This window comes from Leptidea sinapis, chromosome 25, assembly GCF_905404315.1.
Source record: "Leptidea sinapis chromosome 25, ilLepSina1.1, whole genome shotgun sequence".
Classification (NCBI taxonomy): domain Eukaryota; kingdom Metazoa; phylum Arthropoda; class Insecta; order Lepidoptera; family Pieridae; genus Leptidea; species Leptidea sinapis.
In genome coordinates this window covers 12,736,208-12,757,150 of record NC_066289.1, presented here as the reverse complement: position 1 = coordinate 12,757,150, position 20,943 = coordinate 12,736,208, and the positions used below count along the sequence as shown (strand labels likewise).

Here is a 20,943-nt window from a genome sequence, read left to right as displayed (position 1 = left end):
TACATCAGTGTCGTTGTTAGACACCCGTGTAATACGTTGACATGTTAATACCCATATACATGGTGTGCACTCAACTCAAGCTGTTCCAGAAAACGCGTGACTGATTCCGTAATGTGGCGGCTTCTTAACTGATTTATACCACATAATAAGGGATATGTGCTGCATTTATAACGCGGAATGAATTATTTAGTCTGGGTTTAATTAACAAACGTATTACTGTCAACGCCCAGCGAGGAAAGCTTTCAAGACTTATTTTGTTCGTGGATTATAATAATACTAGTAACGACCTGCGCGTCCCTCTCACGGCTCGGTCTAGTGAACAAACGTTTTATTCATTGTAACTCTATGGGTAATGCTAGGTAACCTTTTCTTATCAAGATCTTTCCAACGATATATTATTGTGGTTGCTGAGGAGTAAAATTTTCAACACCGTTTTTGTACTTTAATATTTTTCCAAAATTATTATATATAAATTATTATTAACTTCCTTTATGATATTATGTTATTAAATATACGACATTAAATAATTATAGTATTAAATTACTTCGATTCTTATATAATTACTTAAAAAATATGCAGTATTATTTTATGAGTTTCTTTTTGCAGCTCTTTCTTTCGTATTGAACATAAAATAATTCTATATCAAATTTGTTAAAAAAGCGGTTAAGTGTCCGGTACACTTCCCAAACATTTAAAATTTTTATTTAGAATTTATATTTTTTTACTGGCGAAATTATCAATTTCATAATTTCTATTATAGAAAGCGGTAGCATGAACAGGCTTTTGTATCTTTTAAAATTTTGTAGTTGGTTAATTTTACATAATATTCACATAATCATTGTAAAGAGAATCTGTACCATATAAAGATAACTTTTTCTATTAATCTGGTGCTTCGTAACAAATAATATAAGGAGTAAAGTATGAAATTGCCGATTGGTACTGAAAAATTGAAATTAGTTTTTTTTTTTATTAAACATATATATTTAATCAAAATAATTACAGCCTATGCATTTTTCGCTTACGGTTATCGTAAAGACTCCACTTTTCATCGCGTGTCACAAATCGATCCAATATTCCTTCATTTCTGTATCGATTCAACAGAGTAACACAAGTTAACACACGGTTCTATCTGCAGATCACTTAAATCATGCAGCACCCATTTTTCATATATATTATTATTTATTTTATTTTATTTTTGGTTAGGTTAAACCATGCCGCAATTTTTTTTCGTTTGGCTCGGCCTCCACCATCTCTTTCAATTCATTGTTATTCACCTATGTCTTCCACGTGGTTCGTTCTTCAAATCAATGTTTTCATAACGAAAGCATTTAAACCAAAATCGCACTCTGCGTTCATTAGCAGTCCTCTCTCCGAATGCAACAATGATATTGCGAGCTGTTTCTGCTGCGCTAGATCTACGTCAGACCTCGTATTCAAAAATTACTCAAATTTTCGCTGACTGTCTTGTCTAAGCTGAATAAAAACAATACAAATGAAAATTGATAATTGAATGTGGCACATTTTTTTACTACTACATAGGTATCATGTGAAAAAAGTTTCACTCAAAAATCTCAAACCATGACGGTTCTATGTGAATTCGAAATACCTGTGACATTAAAACGGCAATTTCATACATTAAACCCTATTATAATAATAATTAACTTCATATGGTACTACCTTTTCAATGTAAATTACTTCAGTGATAACTCCATTAAAGAATAATGCTAGACTCGTCACCAAATTTCTCTAAATAAATTTTGCTACCAATGAAGAATACACAAGAGCATACAGTTTTATTTACAAAATTATTTTCAGTTGTAGATTTAATGGTGCCAGAAATCAAAGACAGCTCATTTAGGATGTGGAAAATTAGACTTATGCGTAGATTTGTATAAAAAATGTTTTTAGGATCAAAACAATATTGACACAAAGGTGTCGAGAGTATCCGGTGCTCTCAGGAGCTCACTTTAGTAACTCGCAATGTTATATTGAATACTTAAATACACAACTATTCACTAGTCTGTACTTTTCCTACTTCATCTTGATGAAAATATTTAAAGTACCTGCTGCAATAAAGTTTCCCAGTAATAATAATACAACTTAAAAATTTGGATTTTTTAAAATCCTTATCTGTAATTATGAAATTCATGGACGAAAATCATTGATTGACAATGACTATTTCACATTTGTTTATTACTTCTAGCTAGGCTAAAATTTAAACTGATCGCGGAAAATAATTGCAGTGACGTTCAGTCAGTCAGATCATTCAAGATGTTGCTACTTTCAGGTCGTTGGGCGCGAGGGAGTGCTGGCTTCCACCGCAACGCGGGATATGCATTGCGGAAGACGACTGGTTTCTGGTCTGTTCTCCCGACCTCGACTCCCACTTGGCTATTCTTATGTCACAACCGTGCCCAATGGGGCCTGCCGTTTGAACGTCACCGAAATTGTCTCCAGCGAAAATTATATTGGTAAGTTTTTTTCATTCTCATTTGATCGCGATACCCATAACGATATTTTTCTGATTTCTCGAAGGGACGCCAAACATATCTTCTCTTCCAACAGTAGCTGCTTTCAAACAATTGCTTTTAATATAATTGATATTAGGGCCAGACGCCAGTAGGTTCGGGTCTAATTGAACTCAGTTAGTTCTAGTTCAATAAATAAGTAGCTATTTAATAGCTAATGAGCAGATGTTGTCTCCAAGGCCGTCTAATAAAGCTTTCGGTAGAACAGACACAGTCAATAGGTTTCAATTTTTATTGAAGTGATTTAGTTCTCCGATAGTGGGTCACAAGAGATTTTAATGGAGCGATGAAGTGCGCACTAGTGCAAAGATCGATGTCGAATCGATTAACTGGAATTGCACGCGTGCTGTTCTCGAATGCATCTCTTCAATAAAGGCGCCTACGCTTCAAACTGCGAGATAAATCGAGATAGTGGTCTTTACAATTGGTGGTTAATTATTCGCATGACGCAGTCGGCAGACGTTTCGCCAATTTGTTAATTGTTCCGTAAATTTAATACGATTGTAATATTGCGTCTATTATTTGATCTGTAACTCGATACCCACGTGTACCGTTCAATTGATTTAGATTATTTGTTTGTTCTTTGGTTGAAACTAATAAAACAGGTCAATACTAAACATATTGTACAATTGAACAATAACAATTTTAATTTCTGTTTTGTTTTAGCTTTGAGAGTTTTAAACGGTTCATATATTGTGAATGGAGATTTTGCTGTTAGTGCTCCGGGCTCGTACGAAGCCGCTGGAGCAAGGTTCATATATTCTCGCTCGGGTGAATTAGACAATATATTTGCTATGGGACCTATACATCAAGCGATCGACATTATGGTAAATATTAACACATTAATTAATCAATCCTCTTAAATTATATTTTATTCTAATTATAATTTATAATTTCAGGTTCTTTATACACAACCTCGTCCAAATATTAAATATGAATACCTTACTGATTCATTGCCAGATGAAAACAGTAATGATATTCCGACTGAAACTAGTCCAATTGTACATCATACAATGCAAAGACACCATCGTCATCATAATGCTGAGTCACATACTCGAGCTATAGAAAAATCAGAGCCTAAACTGTCTCGATATCCTGATCACAAATCAAATGAAGCCCGATATCAAAATGAGCTAGAGAGCAATGTAATTGGTGATAGAGAATTTATTTGGAAAATTATATCCTACACGCAATGTTCAAGAACGTGTGGCGGCGGCCTTCAGATTGGTAAATTCAAATGTGTTGAAATAGGAGGCAAAGTTGATAGAGAAGTATCTCCCGCTCATTGTACTGGTTCTCCGCCTTCTGCAAAGCGGAGAAGATGTGGAGCGATACCATGTCCGCCTCGTTGGAGAGCAGCTGCTTGGGGTCCATGTCCTGTTTGTGGACCAGCCCATAGGACTAGGATAGTTGGATGTGTACAAGACCATGCTAGGGGTATTACAAAGGTAAACAACATAAATTAAATTGAAACACCTTTTTGAAAAATATTTCCTATTCCCCGCGACAGAAATCTAAGCTGGACTAGTTCTTCTGTTGGTCATTTTTGTTACAAAGTCATCATAAATACTTATCTGGTTGCAATCTTAGTTCTAGCAAATTTTGAATTTTTTTTTTTTGGTTTTGCTAATATTTCGAAATCCAGTAAAATTTATTTCTTGTCTGTAATTATTCCTAAAGAAAATTTGTTAAAAATATTTCTTGACTAGCCTAACCTCTTTATGACAAGGGTTATTGTACCAAGTATTATTAAACAAATACTTCAAAATCTTTTTCAACATTGTTACGCTTTGTTTTCTGTTAATGATATTTTATATATATTAATTGTTTTAGATAAGTGACCAGAAATGTCCCCTTCCTATGCCTCCAAATAGCGAACCATGCGATATTCCGAACTGTGATGGCTCTGCGATCTCAAATACACCTCGACTCGATGCAAGACGACAAGTTCGACCGAAAGACCATACGGAAACATTCCGCGAAGGACCAATAATATCTCTAGCGACAAATGTATCGGATAATGACGTCAGTCCTTCGTCGGGACCATCATACACCTTCACGGGAGCCGGTGGATGGTTATACACAGAATGGTCAGAGGTATGTACCATACTATACTCATCACAACGGTGCTTTTTTCTTCCGTGAAACAGTAATTACATATTACATTATTAGCATTATTGTGGTCTGAAGGGCGCCGGATAAAGTGAAAGTAGTGGGCAAATGAGACGTAACATCTTATGCCTCAAGGTGTCGAGCGCAAAAGTAGTGACGCTCAGAATTTTTGGGTCTTTCAAGAATCCTGAGTGGCACTGCATTGTAATGGGCATGGCATATCAATTATCATCAGCTGAACGAGCTGCTCGTCTCGTCCTTTATTGTCATAAAGAAAGCCTCAACCAAATTGAATTAATTAAAAATGTAATCTTGGTATTATGATAGTGTGTGGGGTGGTGTGTCGGCGGCGGCGTCCAGAGCCGCGGGGTGCGCTGCGCGGAGCCGGCCGGCTGTGAGGGCCGCCGGCCGCCGCGACACTCACAGGCGTGTGCCGTCAGGACGCAGTGTGACTCGAGCGCTCAGTGGTTTACTGGTATGATTTGTGTTACCAATATGTAACATCTATTTATTTATTTACAATTAGGTACAATAACAGACAACAGGATAAAGCTATCATCTAATAACAGGTACAAGATACTTTATGTGATCCTGAGATCCAATTGAAACAGTACACATCATTCACCGAATACAGTAAAAAAAGAAGTGGACACAACAGAAATTACATAATAATGAAAGAGCTTAACATGAAATAATTTAACGTAAACTAGCTAGCTATACGTAGGTCATACTAAAAGTTTTGCGTAACTTAAAAAAACAACACGTTATATACAAATGATTTAAGTTTTCTTTAGTGTTAATTCCGCCAATATTTGTCCTTAAAACAATTCGACACGTGTTTCGCCTTTCGACTGCACGTCAGTCAGTCTCGTGCCAGATTTTGGCGTGTAGAGGCGAAACACGTGTCGAATTGTTTTAAAGACAAATATTGGCGGAATTAACACTAAAGAAAACTTAAATCACTTGTATAATTATGGATTTCCGCAAAGTAACGCCTAATTCAATACATTTTCAACATGTTATAACCAAAATTGCTGTTTTTTTTCGGGTTCACAACAATAAATCTACGTTTCGTCTTCTGTAACAATGTCATAAACAGCATTAGAATGTCCGTGGTCGTTCTTCATTAACATCTGTGTGCACCATTCCACGGGAGCCCGCATCTACTCCTCTGTCAGTTCATGAGGGATCCAACGACAACAAAGTTTCCAACCTTTCAATTCTTCGTGTAATATTTTCTGAATTTGGCTCATACCATTCTCCAATAGTCCTCAAATTGTCTTATAGGTAATCCGCGGATTTTCTTCAATTAGCCGCTTAACAGTAGCCAGATTATTTTCGTTTACGGCAGTTGAAGGCCGCCCTTCACGAAATTCGTCATGTAAAGAAACCCGATCTCTCTCAAATTCAGTAAACCATCGCATCACGGTGCTCAAACAAGGTGCTTCTCTCCCAAAAGCATTTTGAAGACGAGCGGCACAATCTTGCGGAGAGAGAGATCTATTAAATTCATTTCAACATTATGGATTTCGTATCCGAGGTTCTCGAGGCTGCAGAAAACGAATTTGGGATCATTTTCGAAATCCAAGATGGCCGCCGCAAATAATTATGATTTCAACAATATGGGTATCGTATCCGAGGTTCTCGAAGATGCAGAAAACGAATTTGGAATCATTTTTGAAATCCAAGATGGCCGCCGCGCAAAATTTTGATTTCAACAATATGGGTATCGTATCCGAGGTTCTCGAGGGTGCAGAGAACGTATTTGGGATCATTTTTGAAATCCAAGATGGCGTCGCGCAAAATTATGATTTCAACAATATGGGAATCGTATCCGAGGTTCTCGAGGTTCAGCGCGTGGCCGCAAAAACGTAAAATATCTTCCCTACAAACGATAGCCATATTGTTGAAATCATACATTTGTGCGGCGGCCATCTTGGATTTTTAACTTCCCTAAAGAGAATACGTACAACAATCCCGGGTGGCATAATATCCAAAATAAAATTGTGTGCATTTTATTTTAGTACTTTCCGACTTACATTTACTTTTAACATAATACGGTGCCGCATCATCATCATTTTTTACTATGATTCCCCATTTTATACTTGATTGCTAACGGGCATACTGTTGGTCGCGTTTGATTTATTAGGAAAAAATTGATATAAAATAATTCACAAAGCGTCTTGATAAAACCAACCAGGAAAAATTATAAATACTAATAAACCATCGAAAAAAATAAGTTTTGTGTAGATAGCTACCATAGTTTTATGATAATATAAAACAATTCGAATGGAAAAGCCTATTTTTCAAAAAAAAATCTATCGATATTTTTTTTTGAGTGTTTTCGAAACTGTCATAATTTAGATAAAGAAATGAAGATAAACATGTCAAAAAATGGGAACCGTAGTATTTGTAGAAGTATTTTATGTAGATTTTCAAAAATGTTAGTTTTTAGGACTATAGCGCCTTAAAGCAAATGACATTTATATTTTACTTATTTAGTAATAATAATAATTCGAGTAATAAATATTATTATTGTTTTTATAAAAGAAACCATGTAAACCGTATTAAAATTATACCTACAACTATTTCGTTTATAAATTCTAATAAAGCACAAATTAAACTTAAGTGTTCAGGAACAATTAAAGGAACGGGACGTAATTGTCGTCAACTGTCATCATAATAATATAATCTTACACATATTTATCATTTATGTTTATAATAATAAAAAGTGACTTACATGTTCGATAAGAATTAAAAATCGTAATTGTAAATCTTTGTCGCTGTAATTGTTAAGGTGTTCAAAAGTAACTTTCCAAATATTTAAATTGTTAATTTATATTCATTTCATAACCTTTTTAAATTTATATTCATTTCATAACTTTATTATTATTTCACCACCATGTCAATAAAACTTTTGTTAAATGTAACACATTGCTGAATTGGAAGAGCGGAGACACCTGGTACAGGCATTATTTGCTTAAAAGGTGACTCCGGCCACTAGCTGCTGTAAACTATGATTTTAAGAGAAATAAATTATTATTATTATTATTATTAATAATAATATAATCTTAATCTTCCTTGTAGGAATCACCTAAGACTAGCTTCGGCTTGTGTTTAAATATTAGCAATATCTAAAGATTGTTTAACGCTAAATAACAAAAAGACACATATTTGTAATAGCACTTTTTAAAACTAGTGCCTACCACGTGTTTAACTTTTTAAATATAAATTTTGTGTAAATACAAAATACAGGTGACTGGTCTGCATGCTCAGCACCTTGCAGTGGTCGACAGATTCGTGGTGTAGTTTGCATCAGCGGAAACGGCAGACGACTTCGTGATGCATCATGCAGAGCTCCCAAGCCTGACACCGAGAAAGCATGTGGGGGTACCTGTGCACCCTCCTGGTACCTGAGTGACTGGAGTGAAGTATGTATTCCTTAATAATGATTTTCACTCCTATCGAACAATTTGGCAATTTAAAGAGATGGCGTTGCCAGCTTCTTGACCACCTCACCTGCTAACTGTGACCTAGATACCTTTATTTATTTTCGATGTGTGTGGATTGATCTACTGTACTAAATAACTCTTGTGTTTACATATTAGTTTTATTCATGAATAAAGTGATTTTGATACAAAAAGCATATAAGGCATTAATTTTCTCAAAATTTATTCCTTTAGATTTTTTCCTTTATATTCACGAGGGGGCAAACGGGAAAGAGGCTCAAGGGATGGGGAGAGTTGAGGCAACCGCCCATGGACATTCGCAACAACAGGTGTGTCAAGAAATGCGTTGCCGGCCTTTAAGGTGGGAGTATGCTTTATTCTCGAAGGTCCCTAAGTCGTTTCTGTTCGGGAAAACCGCAGCCGGCAATTGATTCCACAAAGTGGCTGTGCGAGGCAAAAAATTTCTAGCGAAACGCGCGGTTATGGAATGCCAGACGTCTACGTGGTGCGGGTGGTACTTTGCACGTAATGTCCGGTGGTGGAATTCGGCCGCTGGAATTAACCCGAACAGCTCCTCTGAGCACTCCCCGTGATAAATGCGGTAAAAGATGCAGAGAGAACCCACATCTCTACGCAATGCCAAAGAATCAAGCCGATCGGAGATGGCTTGAACGTCGATAATCCGAACCGTTCTTCGTTGTATGCGGTCAAATGGAAGTAGCTGAGTAGTAGTAGATATATCGACGCCAAGTTTGCCAATACAGGCTGTGGCAGTTAGAGGTGCGATCTAGAATCGAGGGGATACGACAAAGGTAGACTTTTTAGTGGTGAACGCACAAACTTGTGTCTTCTTGGGGTTGAATTGGACTAAATGTTGTCGACACCATTCCGAAACTTTGCAGAGCATAGTCTCGATTTCAGACACAAGTTTGTTCCGGTTCTCGTCGACGCTATCCCGGGACATGTTGGCACGGCCAGTGTAAGAAGCATACCCTGTGTTGTCGTCCACATAGCAATGAATACAGCTGATTTGCAGCATATCATTGATATGCAGAAGAAACAGTGTATATGTATGTAGTGTAGGATAGAACGCAGCCTTGTGGGACACCAGCGTTTAAGGGTTTTGAGTCGGAGCATGCACCGTTGAAAACAGCCTTGATGCTCCGATCAGCCAAAAAGCTAGCGACCCATTTGCACAACTTCTCGGGAAGCTCATAGGATGGCAGTTTCGCTATAAGTGCTTTATGCCACACCCGATCGAAGGCCTTGGCTATGTCCAAACTCACCGCCAACGCCTCTCCCTTTGACTCAACCGCCTGCACCCATTTATGGGTGAGGTATGCAAGAAGATCACCAGTTGGGCCACCCTGATGGAAACCGTACTGGCAGTCGCTGATAAGCTGGTGCTCCTCTAGGTATCCCAACAGCTGGTGGTTGATGTCGACTCCATTACTTTGGAGAAAATGGAGGTAATGGCAATGGGGCGGTAATTGGACAGATCCGAGCGTACACCTTTCTTAGGGATCGGGTGCACTAAAGCCGCCTTCCGTAATTTCGGGACTACGCCTGATGAGTAGGAGAGCCGGAATAGATGGGTAAAGACCAGCGCCAGTTCCGGAGCACATGTCCGCAGCACTATTGGGGGAATGCCATCGGGTCCGCTCGATTTGTGAATGTCCAAGGTGTGAAGCGCCTTTAGCACGGTGCCATGCCAGATTTTTACCTCCGGCATGTATGACTCGCACCGTGGAATATGCGATGGTGGTGCCTGACCTTGGTCATCCAGAGTCGAGTTGGATGCGAAGAGGGAGCCCAGGAGATCAGCTTTCTCTTTCACGTCATGGGACAGCGAGTCATCATCCCTGTGCAGGGGCGGAATGGCTGGCTGGCAGAAGTCTCCTTGGACTGCCTTGGCGAGCGACCAGAACGCACTAGTTCCTGAGGGAAGGCGTGCAAGTCTCCAATTCTGTCAATGTGCTTCGACTTCGCGTCAGCAATAACTCTTTTGAAGGACCTGGAGGCATGATTGAAGTGTTTTTTAAGGTCGCTGGAATTTAATGGATACCACCGCATTGACCCAAGCCTGATAGCACTCCTGCTTTCGGCGAGAGGCCATTTTGCAGGAGCGGTCAAACCATGGTTGTAACCTGCCACCGATAGGTACAGAAGAAGATGGAATGAAGAGTTCCATACCTGGCAGTACCACATTAGCAACAGCGTCAGCAGCGGCATCTGGATCACCCAGTGAAAAACAGATCTGCCTCCATGGGTAGGATGCAAAAAAGCACCGCATCTCGTCCCACTCTGCTGACCTATAGTGCCACACGCGGCGACAGCCTAAGAAGCAGGCCGTGTTAGGCGCGTGATCGACACGGTGCTCCGGATCAGGCAGTGGTCCGACGATCCCAGAGGAGGGTCAACGGAAACTAGGTAGCCGTCCGGATGTGAGGTCAACAGAAGGTCTAACAGTGAAGGTGTATGATCTTCCACATCTGGGATTCGCGTTGGCGCAATAACCAGTTGTGTTAAACCATATGCTAAGGCGAAGTCGTGAACAGATCTCCCTGTTTGATCGGTGGTACGTGAGCCTAGCCAATCGGCGTGGTGGGCGTTAAAAGAAAAACTATCTCTGCAGTGGGGATCTGCTCCAACACGGAATCTGTAGCCATTTGGATGTGTTCGAGGAGCCGGTCAGTCTTTGCGTTACCGCTATGGGACGGAGTCTCCAGGACTGCATAGCCTGGTACCGTCCTGGAGTAGTCTATTTTTTTTAGTCCGTGCTACAATTTGTATTTGAGAGAGGGGGTGTAGGCCTCCGGATACCCCACTCACCGGACGGAACACAGCGGCATAGCCGGTTTCGAGTGAGGGAGTGATATTTCTCCGGGCGTGCCGGCCCAATTCGGTTGTGTCCGTGAGGACCCAACATGGCACTACCACTCCTAAAATCCTATTTTTGATGTCTAATATACTAGATACTAGAACATTTACTGTTGTTCTTTAAGGAAGAGGTGGACAAGCGAGCGTACGGGCCACCTGGTGTTAAGTGATCACCGCCGCTGATATACTTTTGCAACACCAGAGGAATTGCAAAAGCGTTAAGGGCGTTTTAGAAAAAGTGTACCTACTCGCTTTTCTTAAGGTACTTGAGGAATCGGTTAAGTCGAGTAAGATAGTCTTTTACGGGGCAATGTTGCGAAATTCAAAAGAAATGTTTAAAAAATATTTGTGATAAATGACTTTCTTCATGATACCACAGGCAGGGAATTTTGGAGCAAACGCCTTCAGGCTATTTAAAAACAATTTTACTATACGATATTATATGATACATTTTGTCATGAAAATTGAGTTTCTTGCGCCCGTTCTTCTCAGATCTGAAGCATACCATTTCGAATAAGTTTTTTTTATGAAGATAAGGCACGAGATGAGTAGGACATTTACCTGATGATAACTAAGATGAAAAACCCGAAAATTCTGAGAGGCACTGCGATTGCAATTGCTCTAGTCACCTTGAGACATAAGACGTGAAGGCTCATTTGCCCAGTAATTTCACTAGCTACGGCGCCCTTCAGACCGAAACACAATAATGCTTACACATTACTGTTTCACGGTAGAAACAGACGCCGTTATGGTACCCATAATCTAGCCGACATCCTGTAATTATGCGAACTGACGTTCAATAAGTGTTTTTAAATCCTACTTTATTATTTATAAAAAATATTTAATGAAAATTTGAATCACACGAGCACAGCGCTCCTTTGAAATAGACGTTGGTATATGATGTTTGGAAGGTGGTGGTGTCGTATCGTTCTGGAAGAGTATTTGTGTATGGTGTCGATATATTTGGTGACTTATTAAACACTTTGGTTACCATCAACTAATAAATTTTTACGCCTACTCTTTATTCTAACATTTTAATACTTTCATTCGTCAATTTTATTATATTAGCAATAATTTAGATAATTACTTTCAAGATCTCATAGAAATGTAAAACAATGTAATTTGTCTTTATAGAAATGCTGTGTAAGTTGTAAAGCTTGTAATAGACAGGCATGTCTAAAATGGGAAAGTTATTATTATATAAATATTGTCAATATTATCACCCAAATAAATAAATAAATTTATAAGATACAAGCATCTAATGAGCTACGTTATTGTAGTGCACGGGCCCCTGTGAAGCTGGTATTCAAACCAGGACCGTGTGGTGCGCCAAGGACGGCGTCGATGGAGCTGAAGGTGCAGCCAGAGACTCTGAGTGTCCAGGAGTCAGACCTGCCGCCAGACGATCTTGTGTTCCACCAAGATGTACCTCTCGACCCGTTGTCAACCCACCAACTGTTATCAACAATGTTTCAAATGGTAAGTCGTAGGATTTTCTTTGATTAACGCGAGTGTTATTCATTTAAATAAAACAATTTTTAAAGGAAAAGACGCGTGTTATTGTTAACTAAAGTTTTTACAGTTAATTTTTTTATGCATTTATTTTATTTATTGTACGTGATATTAGGACTATCACAGATAATAGTTATAATTAATTGTTTTCAGATTCTCAGCAACGTGTCACAAGGCACCAAAGTCCGAAAATTCAAAACGTTAAGCAAAGAACATTGAATGACGGTAAGTTAAACATGAAAGAAAAACATGCCAATGACATCATGTAGGGTAAATACTATGAAAGGTAAAGTCTCACAAACTAATGTATAAAGTTTTCTCAGGGGTGCGTTCAGAAGCTCAGTTCATTTTATGATGTTTTTGATTATAGCTACGGAACAGCAATGCTAGTTCAGTCAGTTCAGTCAGTATCAAAAAATATACATTAACATTCATTATTTAGGAACAACGATTGTACCAAAATATTTGGACAAAAAGAGTGATAGAACCATTAGAAAACAGTCAAACAAACGACTCCAAAAATAACAATAATCATAAATATAAATAGATGCAATGAATGTAACCGCATTGCAATTTGATTACAGACAGTAATTCTATCACAGATCGCACCCTTACTGTAGGTCATTAAGGAGTTCCATTGATTATCGTATTCGAATACGACTATTATTTGACCATAACGACGTTACGGTAGGTGACTCACATATCCGGATAGCATAAAAAGATTCAGCCGAGTATCGTTAATTTGCTCCTAAGAATTGAAATTTTCGTTACTTTGTCTTGTATCATGGATGCCATTGTCAGATCTAGACCAATTAATAATTATCAAATCGGTTTCCTTAATCGAAAGTTCTGAGGTAACAAACATAAAAAAAAACATACCGACGAATTGAGAACCTTCCCTTTTTGTAGACGGTTAAAAATAATAGAGTGAAATAAATTTATTTAATATGTGGAGTGACAATAACAAACAGTTGGTAAAAGTCCCGTAGCTACATCAGTTCGTAAACGGGCATGACAAACATAGAAAGAAGAGCTTTGTTAATGTATTGTTTTAGATACTGACTGAACTGACTGAACTAGCATTGCTATGGGGCAACGCTGCCGATATTAATACAATATTTGTGCTGCAGAAGCGGGCTATTCGCGTTATTTATAACCTAGGTCCTAAAGAATCATTGAGAGCAAAATTTAAAGAAATTAACATCTTGACTGTTGCTTCTCAATGTATTCTTGATAATGTAATGTATGTTCATAGGCACATAAGTGAATTTGCCAGAAACTGTCATTATGATGCCTACTACTCGGCTAAGTCGAGTTAGTAAGTCTTTTGTGGGGCGATGTATATGCTTTTACAACAAGATCCCAGAAAATGTTCAAAACAAAAGTATAACGTTATTCAAAAGAATTGTTAAAAAACGTTTGTGTGGTAAAGGTTACTATAACATAAATGACTTTCTTAACGATATCACAGATTGGGAATGGAGTGACCGCCCTCAGGCTATTAAATAATAAGTTTAATTGTACAATATTACTTTGTAAACATATTTATTCGATGAAAAAAAAAACGCCAGCTGAGTTTGTTGCGCCCATTCTTCTCAGGTCTGAGGCATTCATTTTGGAATGGGTGGAAGTTTTTGACTTTCAATAAGTGATGTCACTTACACTACTTACACTTACAATATATTACATATAAGTATCTATTTATTATTAAAATGTTTTTGTTATTAATATGTTTAGGTCCGTGCGTGGACAAGCTGACCAACTGCCAGCTGGCTGTTCAAGCGAGACTGTGTCACTACCACTACTACGGAGGCAACTGTTGCCATTCCTGCCGTGGACGATAATTTCCCTAAATTATGGGTACGTTTTACTTATAATTTAATTGAGTTTAGACAAAAAGAATATCCATTAGAGAAGAATTAATATGATCGTAACAATATTTTACAATTGAATACTATTAATGTACAGGTAAATTACTTTATAGATGTTTTTTCAGTAGTATTTGTATATTTAATAATAAGTTGGCATTTCGCGAATACGTGACATTTGGAAAATGTGGCTCATTGCCTGCGAAATTTTTATACTCGACATATATGTCACGAAGATATATATACCTCGAATATATATAATAAAAACAAATAAAACCTGCTTCATGTTTTTAAAATTAAAGTTGTTATATCTTTTTAATCGCTAAAAATATGTTCACAAAATACCTTCATTTATTTATGGTGGATGTGGATTGATGCATCTACTATATATATACATCTACCTACTCAATAACTCTTGTATTTACGTATTAATTTACATTTACTTTTAACTTCTACTTCGTGTAAGGCGTTGAGTATTTGACGTTATAGTATTTTGTTGCATCACATCGCATTATAACATTATATGTTGAAGCCGTAAATGTTGTTTTAAAACAGTGGCTATATATAAGCTTCTTGCCACTTCCTCTCCTTAAAGCTCAACTTTTTTCGAAGTGGTGGTAAATGTTAAAAGAAAAGAAAACTTTTGACATTCATAAGTATTACTTACTTGACCTACTTGAATAAAGTGATTTTCATTTAATTTGATTTAGATCTGGGGAAATCTAAAGTTTATCTCTTAGAATAGCTGAAGCTGTACTAAACTAATTTATTGTTTAATTTTAGGTGCCGCTTCATGAAGACAGGAAAGGCTCACTCATTGTTATGTGGTACTTGTCATTCGAACATTTGTAGTGTAGTGGTTGATGTGGTCAGTGCTTCACCCAGTAATAATATAATTCACTCGGTAAATCATTACAACTTTCATTAAGATGGTTGAACATAGTAAATACAAGTAGAATTGCTAATAACTTCAATTGGGACCGCTTGACAAATGAGTCAATGTTATATAATACAGTGACTAAATGTAAAACAAAAGTAAAAAAGTATCACTTGATGCTAATTCTAGATAAGATGTATTCTTGAATTATATTTAAAATCTTGGTGAAGGAATTATCACGTCTTTGAACCCCGTAGGTATTATATTTAAATTGCGATTTATAATTAATTATAAAGATAATGATTATGAAATAACACATGCGAATAAACTTTACGATGAAATAAAGAGTGACAAGAATATTTTTGTATATATTACAATATTGTACGCTTCACTCATTCGTACTCCGTATCTTTGTAGATCTTTCAACAGTAGTTTTATGTATATTAACAGTAAGTTAGAGATAATTTTATGATCTCCAATAATTTAGACAGAAAATTTCTGTTTTCCTAAAACAAAACTAAATGACAGATATACGCAATTACTTCAACTTTCACTCATTGAAGTATTTTTGACACTTAACAATGGCCTATGAGTAATTAAAATAGGCATTGACATTATATTTTACCATTATCTAATGGTTTTTTATTATTATAATTTATATGTCTAGATAGTCGAAAAAATAGCTGTGAACTGTTAGCCTTTATTATCAGCAAAGTACGCACACTAAAACAAAGTGACTAACGTATCGCGAGCGTAAGACGTACCTTGTCACGCACACTTAAGTAATAAACGTGGCCTGTTGTCATAACAGTGAGAGGCTCTATCTAGAGATGTAAAAAATTTCTAATATTATACCCTCAGACAGACATTTCCTTAATCTTAATGACTTGGGAATAAGAATCAAAGTTTGTCAAAACTACGCAAAAAAAAAAACATAAATAACTTATTAACTACTACTAAAGGCCCAAGAAAAAATAAAAAAATGTAGGTATTATTATATATTACAATGATATAAATGAACAAAGTTAATATTTAAATAAAATAATACTTAACAGTACTTCATATATTATAATATTCTCAAATGCACATTTAAGTAGCACTGAAAAATTATTCATAAAATCACTAACACTTTCATTAATTTCATCGATTTTTCGAATATTCGAATAGAGATTAGAAATATAGTATTATAAATAGCTTTTAGATTTAGTTTTAAGATTGAAATGATAGTATTAATTAACATTTATTATGAAATAGAATATAGATACGTACCTACATATTATAATTATGATCGCAAATGTAAACGGTTTATAATGTGTTTATTATTTATTGATTTTATAAATTAATGATACGTATTAGTAGGGTTTGTTTTATATATTATGTTTAACTTTGCCAGACTTTATTATTGGTAGGATTTAATTTAATATTCAATTCGTAAATTTCTCGTACCATTCACATTCGAATTGGTACATAATGACTTTTGAATAAGCTATGTCGCTTGTATAATGTTACCCCAAAAATTTATATTGCAAAGTTGTTTTCCTTTGTATTAATTTAACTTAGATGCTAAGTAACTTAGTTAATTTAGTCACTTAGATTTTTGTAAATACTTAATTTTATTTATGTATAGCGCATTTATTAAACTGGCTAAGAATTTAATTAATCGTTATTATAGCAAACTTTGCCATAATTGAAACCATCACAATTTGTTCTATTTTACCGTGTACTAACAATGTGCATTATAACAACGTACAAAAATAATAAGCTTTAAAAACTAAATTGTGTTTTTTGTCCTCCACCACCTCCTTTATATTTATTATTATTGCAATAAAGTTTATCGGGAGAGTGTCGGCGGTGCATTAGTTAGAATCGTTAACCACGGTGCCTCCGGTTCGATTCTTTCCAGTCCACAAGTCCTTAAGTGTTTTCGAGTTCATCGAGTTCAACAGTACAATGCGATTCAAATAAAAAATAGAACGTCAATAACCTCTCTCTATCAAATATCACTCGAAAAGTGTGGTTTGCAAAAAAACTTATTATTATGTTATCAATAAGAATAGTATACATTAAATTTAAAGAAAAATCATAAATAGTCGTAAACTATCTAATACTTAATTATTTAATTTCCTTCCTTATTCTCCTTTCTCCTCTGGTGTTTCAAGACAACATGGTTCGCGGTTATCACTCACCATAAAAAACACAATATTTCTGATGATATTGCTAGCCATTGCTTTTTATCTAGGCGAGGCTAAACATAACGTCAAGGTACTCCATATTGAAATCATTCGGTATTAATAACCATTATATAAATTTTAATTAAATATTAATTAAATCTATCGAGTAAAGTTGGGCACTGTATGATATTGTTCATTCATATCCATTTTACTTTTCAATGATAGAAGGATGTTCAAGAGTTATAAAGAATAGCTTATAGTGCACTATATCACAAAGTATACTTTTAGTATAGAAAATATACTACACATGTTCACATTATTGCATTCTTAGAATTGTTCTCTGCACCCTCGAGAACCTCGGACACGATATCCATATTGCTGAAATCATAAGTTTGCGCGGCGGCCATCTTGGATTTAAAAATGATCCCAAAATTCTTCTCTGCACCCTCGAAAACCTCGGATACGATACCCATAATGTTGTTATCATAATTATGTGTGGTGGCCATCTTCGTTTTCAAAAATGATACCAAAATCGTTCTCTGCACCCTCGAGAACCTAGGACACGATATTCATATTGCTGAAAACATAATTGTGTGTAGCAGCCATCTTGGATTTCAAAAATGATCACAGAATTGTTCTTTGCACCCTCGAGAACCTCGGACACGATACCCATAAAGTTGTTAGCATAATTTTGAGCGGTGGTCGGAGCGGCTATCGCACCAAAAACAATATTATTCAGAATTACAAATTGCGATAACATCTTTCAGCTTAGAATTTAACGAAAAATTTCGTAATTACCTAATTATTATAAAGCAGCACTTTGGTATGTCTATTCACTTAGTCCATCTATAAAGGTTTAATATCAAGAACGCTTGAGTTAAGAGGCTATTAATACCAATGTATAGACAAAGAATATGGTATTCGTACATGTACAGAAGACTCACTCAGTAAAATCAATTAAAGAAATAGGGACTCTTGCGGTCATACATACAGGTGTAATTCAGATCGCAAAGCGTTACTAACCTACATTTTTATTCACCTGGAAGTTGCCCCTCTTTCTATCGCGTGACTCTTACTTCTTCTGACGACTTTAGGGTTGTCTTCTTTACCTAAAACCTAGACAAGGTCGCCTTATAAAATAGCTTAGTTTTTTCTATTAAATAAATGGGTATGTACTCGTAATTTTAAATCAATGTTGTTTCGTTGTCAAACCTACATAAGTTGACGATAGTAGTGTATGTGTTGGAAGACCACGATATAGTTCATATTTTCTTCAAAAATTCGGAACTATTTAAGTAGGTAGGTAGGTACATACGACCTTGAACAGAACCACGACGCGAGATTGTAGCAACACGTCCTCTTAGGTATTGAATTAGCAATAACAAATAACTTTTTCGATGTCGGCTCTTGATCTAAGTACGAAAAACTAAATACACCCTTTAAACCTTCTAGTAACGGAAAGAAAATAAAGGTCATTTCACATCACAATTGGCAATTTAATAGAAATAAAGATCACTGTAAATTAGATTTTTTAGATTTGCATGCATAAAAATAAAATATAAATAAATATATATGTTGACTTTTTCCAAAATTATCTTGCCCCAAACGAGACATAGCCTGTACTATTTTTTTTATTATCATTGAACCAACAGCACACAAAAATTAAACTAATTACAAAAATATTATGCGATGGCCGACTGCCAATTACAGGTTCACACTATTTATGGTAAAACATTTAACGCTCTAATTAAACTATGATTAAATCAAAATAAAAAAAAATAATTTTTAAATATAATGATTTTGTGTGTATGAATGTATGTGCGTGTGCCTTAAGTCGTTATCAACTCCTCGATTACGGTATACTTAAAATGATTTCCTTTTTGAAAGAGCTTTTAGTATGGACGAATATATCTGTTGGTAAGAAATGTTTATTACAGCAACTAAGGGTACGGCAGACCACCGAATTCCTGGGCATAAATAGAGTGAGTAATTGGGACATTAAAAAGGGTGGTATGCCTTGTACGCTTATTCGGGACTCTTAAATTGCATAAATAAAGATGTAAGTTCGGGGCAGTCAATTTTGTTGTTGCACACGTCATGCAGAAACAACATATCAAGTAAAGTTCGCCGGTCTTTTAATTGGATTAATTTATGGTGGCTACAGGATTTCTCATAACTAGAACCATAATGCTGAAGGCGATATTCTAATATCTTTACAAATTTTGATTGTATATTCTCTATTTCATTGATATATATCCTATAATACGGGTTCCAGATATTACAGCAGTATTCTAAAACGCTACGAACATATAATAAATAAAGAACTTTTATACACTCTAAACTTGAACAAGGGTGACTTACACGAATAACGAAACCTAGATTCCTGTAAGCTTTTTCAGTTATTGAAGCAATGTGATCTGACATTGACATTTTTGTATCAAACAATATTCCTAAGTCCCTAATGCTATTTTTTTCCTGTTAAAGGAACTCTCGTGGTACGGTCACGACGAAATACGTCGAATCGAGCAGAATCGCACAATTCCGAGTCTAAAATACTACGACATACCCACGACTCAGTAATAAGTGCTATATCTATTTGTGATATTCGGCACAAGAGAACCATATAATATTTAATAAAATATACTCACTTAAACATCCATAAATATTACTGGGAAACAAACATAATGTTTCTCCATTTTTAAAATATCTATTAAGTAGCTGACAACAAAACTCGCGCGTGCTCATTGCTCGCTCGAGAGTCCCTACTGGCAGGCCTACTCTGTAGAGGCCGCAGCACGTATTTATCATTTTGGTACCTACACGGGGAGTGAGACAGGCCTCATTTAGAGAAGCCATCCAATGGAGTTAAAAAGTACGCTGCAGCGCTGGGACAGAAATTTGTCGTCAGACAATACGAGGTTATTGATAATACGACGTATTCCCGGTAGGAGGTGATAGGGATGACTATTTGTGATATTTGTGTTTAACCAATCAACCAACCAATATCCTTGTATGTACCCGCAGCGCGATACCGCTTTTACGTAAGTACAGTATTCTGGTAACCTGGTATATAACAATATATAAACGTCCGTTAGCTACATACGCATGAACAAACATTTGTTAAGATATTTATCTAACATCTGGAAGATATTATACAAGTTTTTATTAATCGTATCAAAACTTATGGAAAATGCAGGACTCGATCCTCTGGATATGACGTTCCAACACTCTCTATCCGACGACTGATATCTGTATTCAATCGAAATCCCGATAGAACGAACGAAGATTAATGGTTTAATCCATTTTCAGTTTTTTGATCTGTAGCACGTTAATGAACGCATTGTCGTCAATTTCCTATATCTAACTGTTGAAGCTCATTCAGGAAATTAATATCACATTACGCTGTATTGTGTATTGCTAAACATTTAATACTTTTCACAATAAAACATGAAGTCACTCCTGTGGCATTCAATTGCACTCCTTCTACACACTATTTCTTCTTCCGAAAATACTACAAACTCGGATATTGTTGCGTTTCTCAACAGC

The 20,943-nt window shown here is 36.2% G+C and overlaps 1 protein-coding gene across 3 annotated transcripts in view; it reads left to right on the top strand.

Moving 5' to 3' along the window:
• LOC126971926 (A disintegrin and metalloproteinase with thrombospondin motifs 9-like) overlaps positions 1-15,583 on the top strand; it is a 213,854-nt gene extending 198,271 nt beyond the window's left edge. For all 3 annotated transcript variants that reach the window (XM_050818436.1, XM_050818438.1, XM_050818437.1), the window contains 10 exons: positions 2,288-2,471; positions 3,195-3,355; positions 3,428-3,976; positions 4,362-4,625; positions 4,968-5,115; positions 7,896-8,071; positions 12,250-12,448; positions 12,635-12,706; positions 14,219-14,341; positions 15,133-15,583. In XM_050818436.1, the coding sequence (XP_050674393.1) occupies positions 2,288-2,471; positions 3,195-3,355; positions 3,428-3,976; positions 4,362-4,625; positions 4,968-5,115; positions 7,896-8,071; positions 12,250-12,448; positions 12,635-12,706; positions 14,219-14,325 (1,860 nt within the window). In that variant the 3' untranslated portion in view covers positions 14,326-14,341; positions 15,133-15,583. The remainder of the gene's footprint in view (positions 1-2,287; positions 2,472-3,194; positions 3,356-3,427; positions 3,977-4,361; positions 4,626-4,967; positions 5,116-7,895; positions 8,072-12,249; positions 12,449-12,634; positions 12,707-14,218; positions 14,342-15,132) is intronic.
• Positions 15,584-20,943: the final 5,360 nt, after the last annotated feature.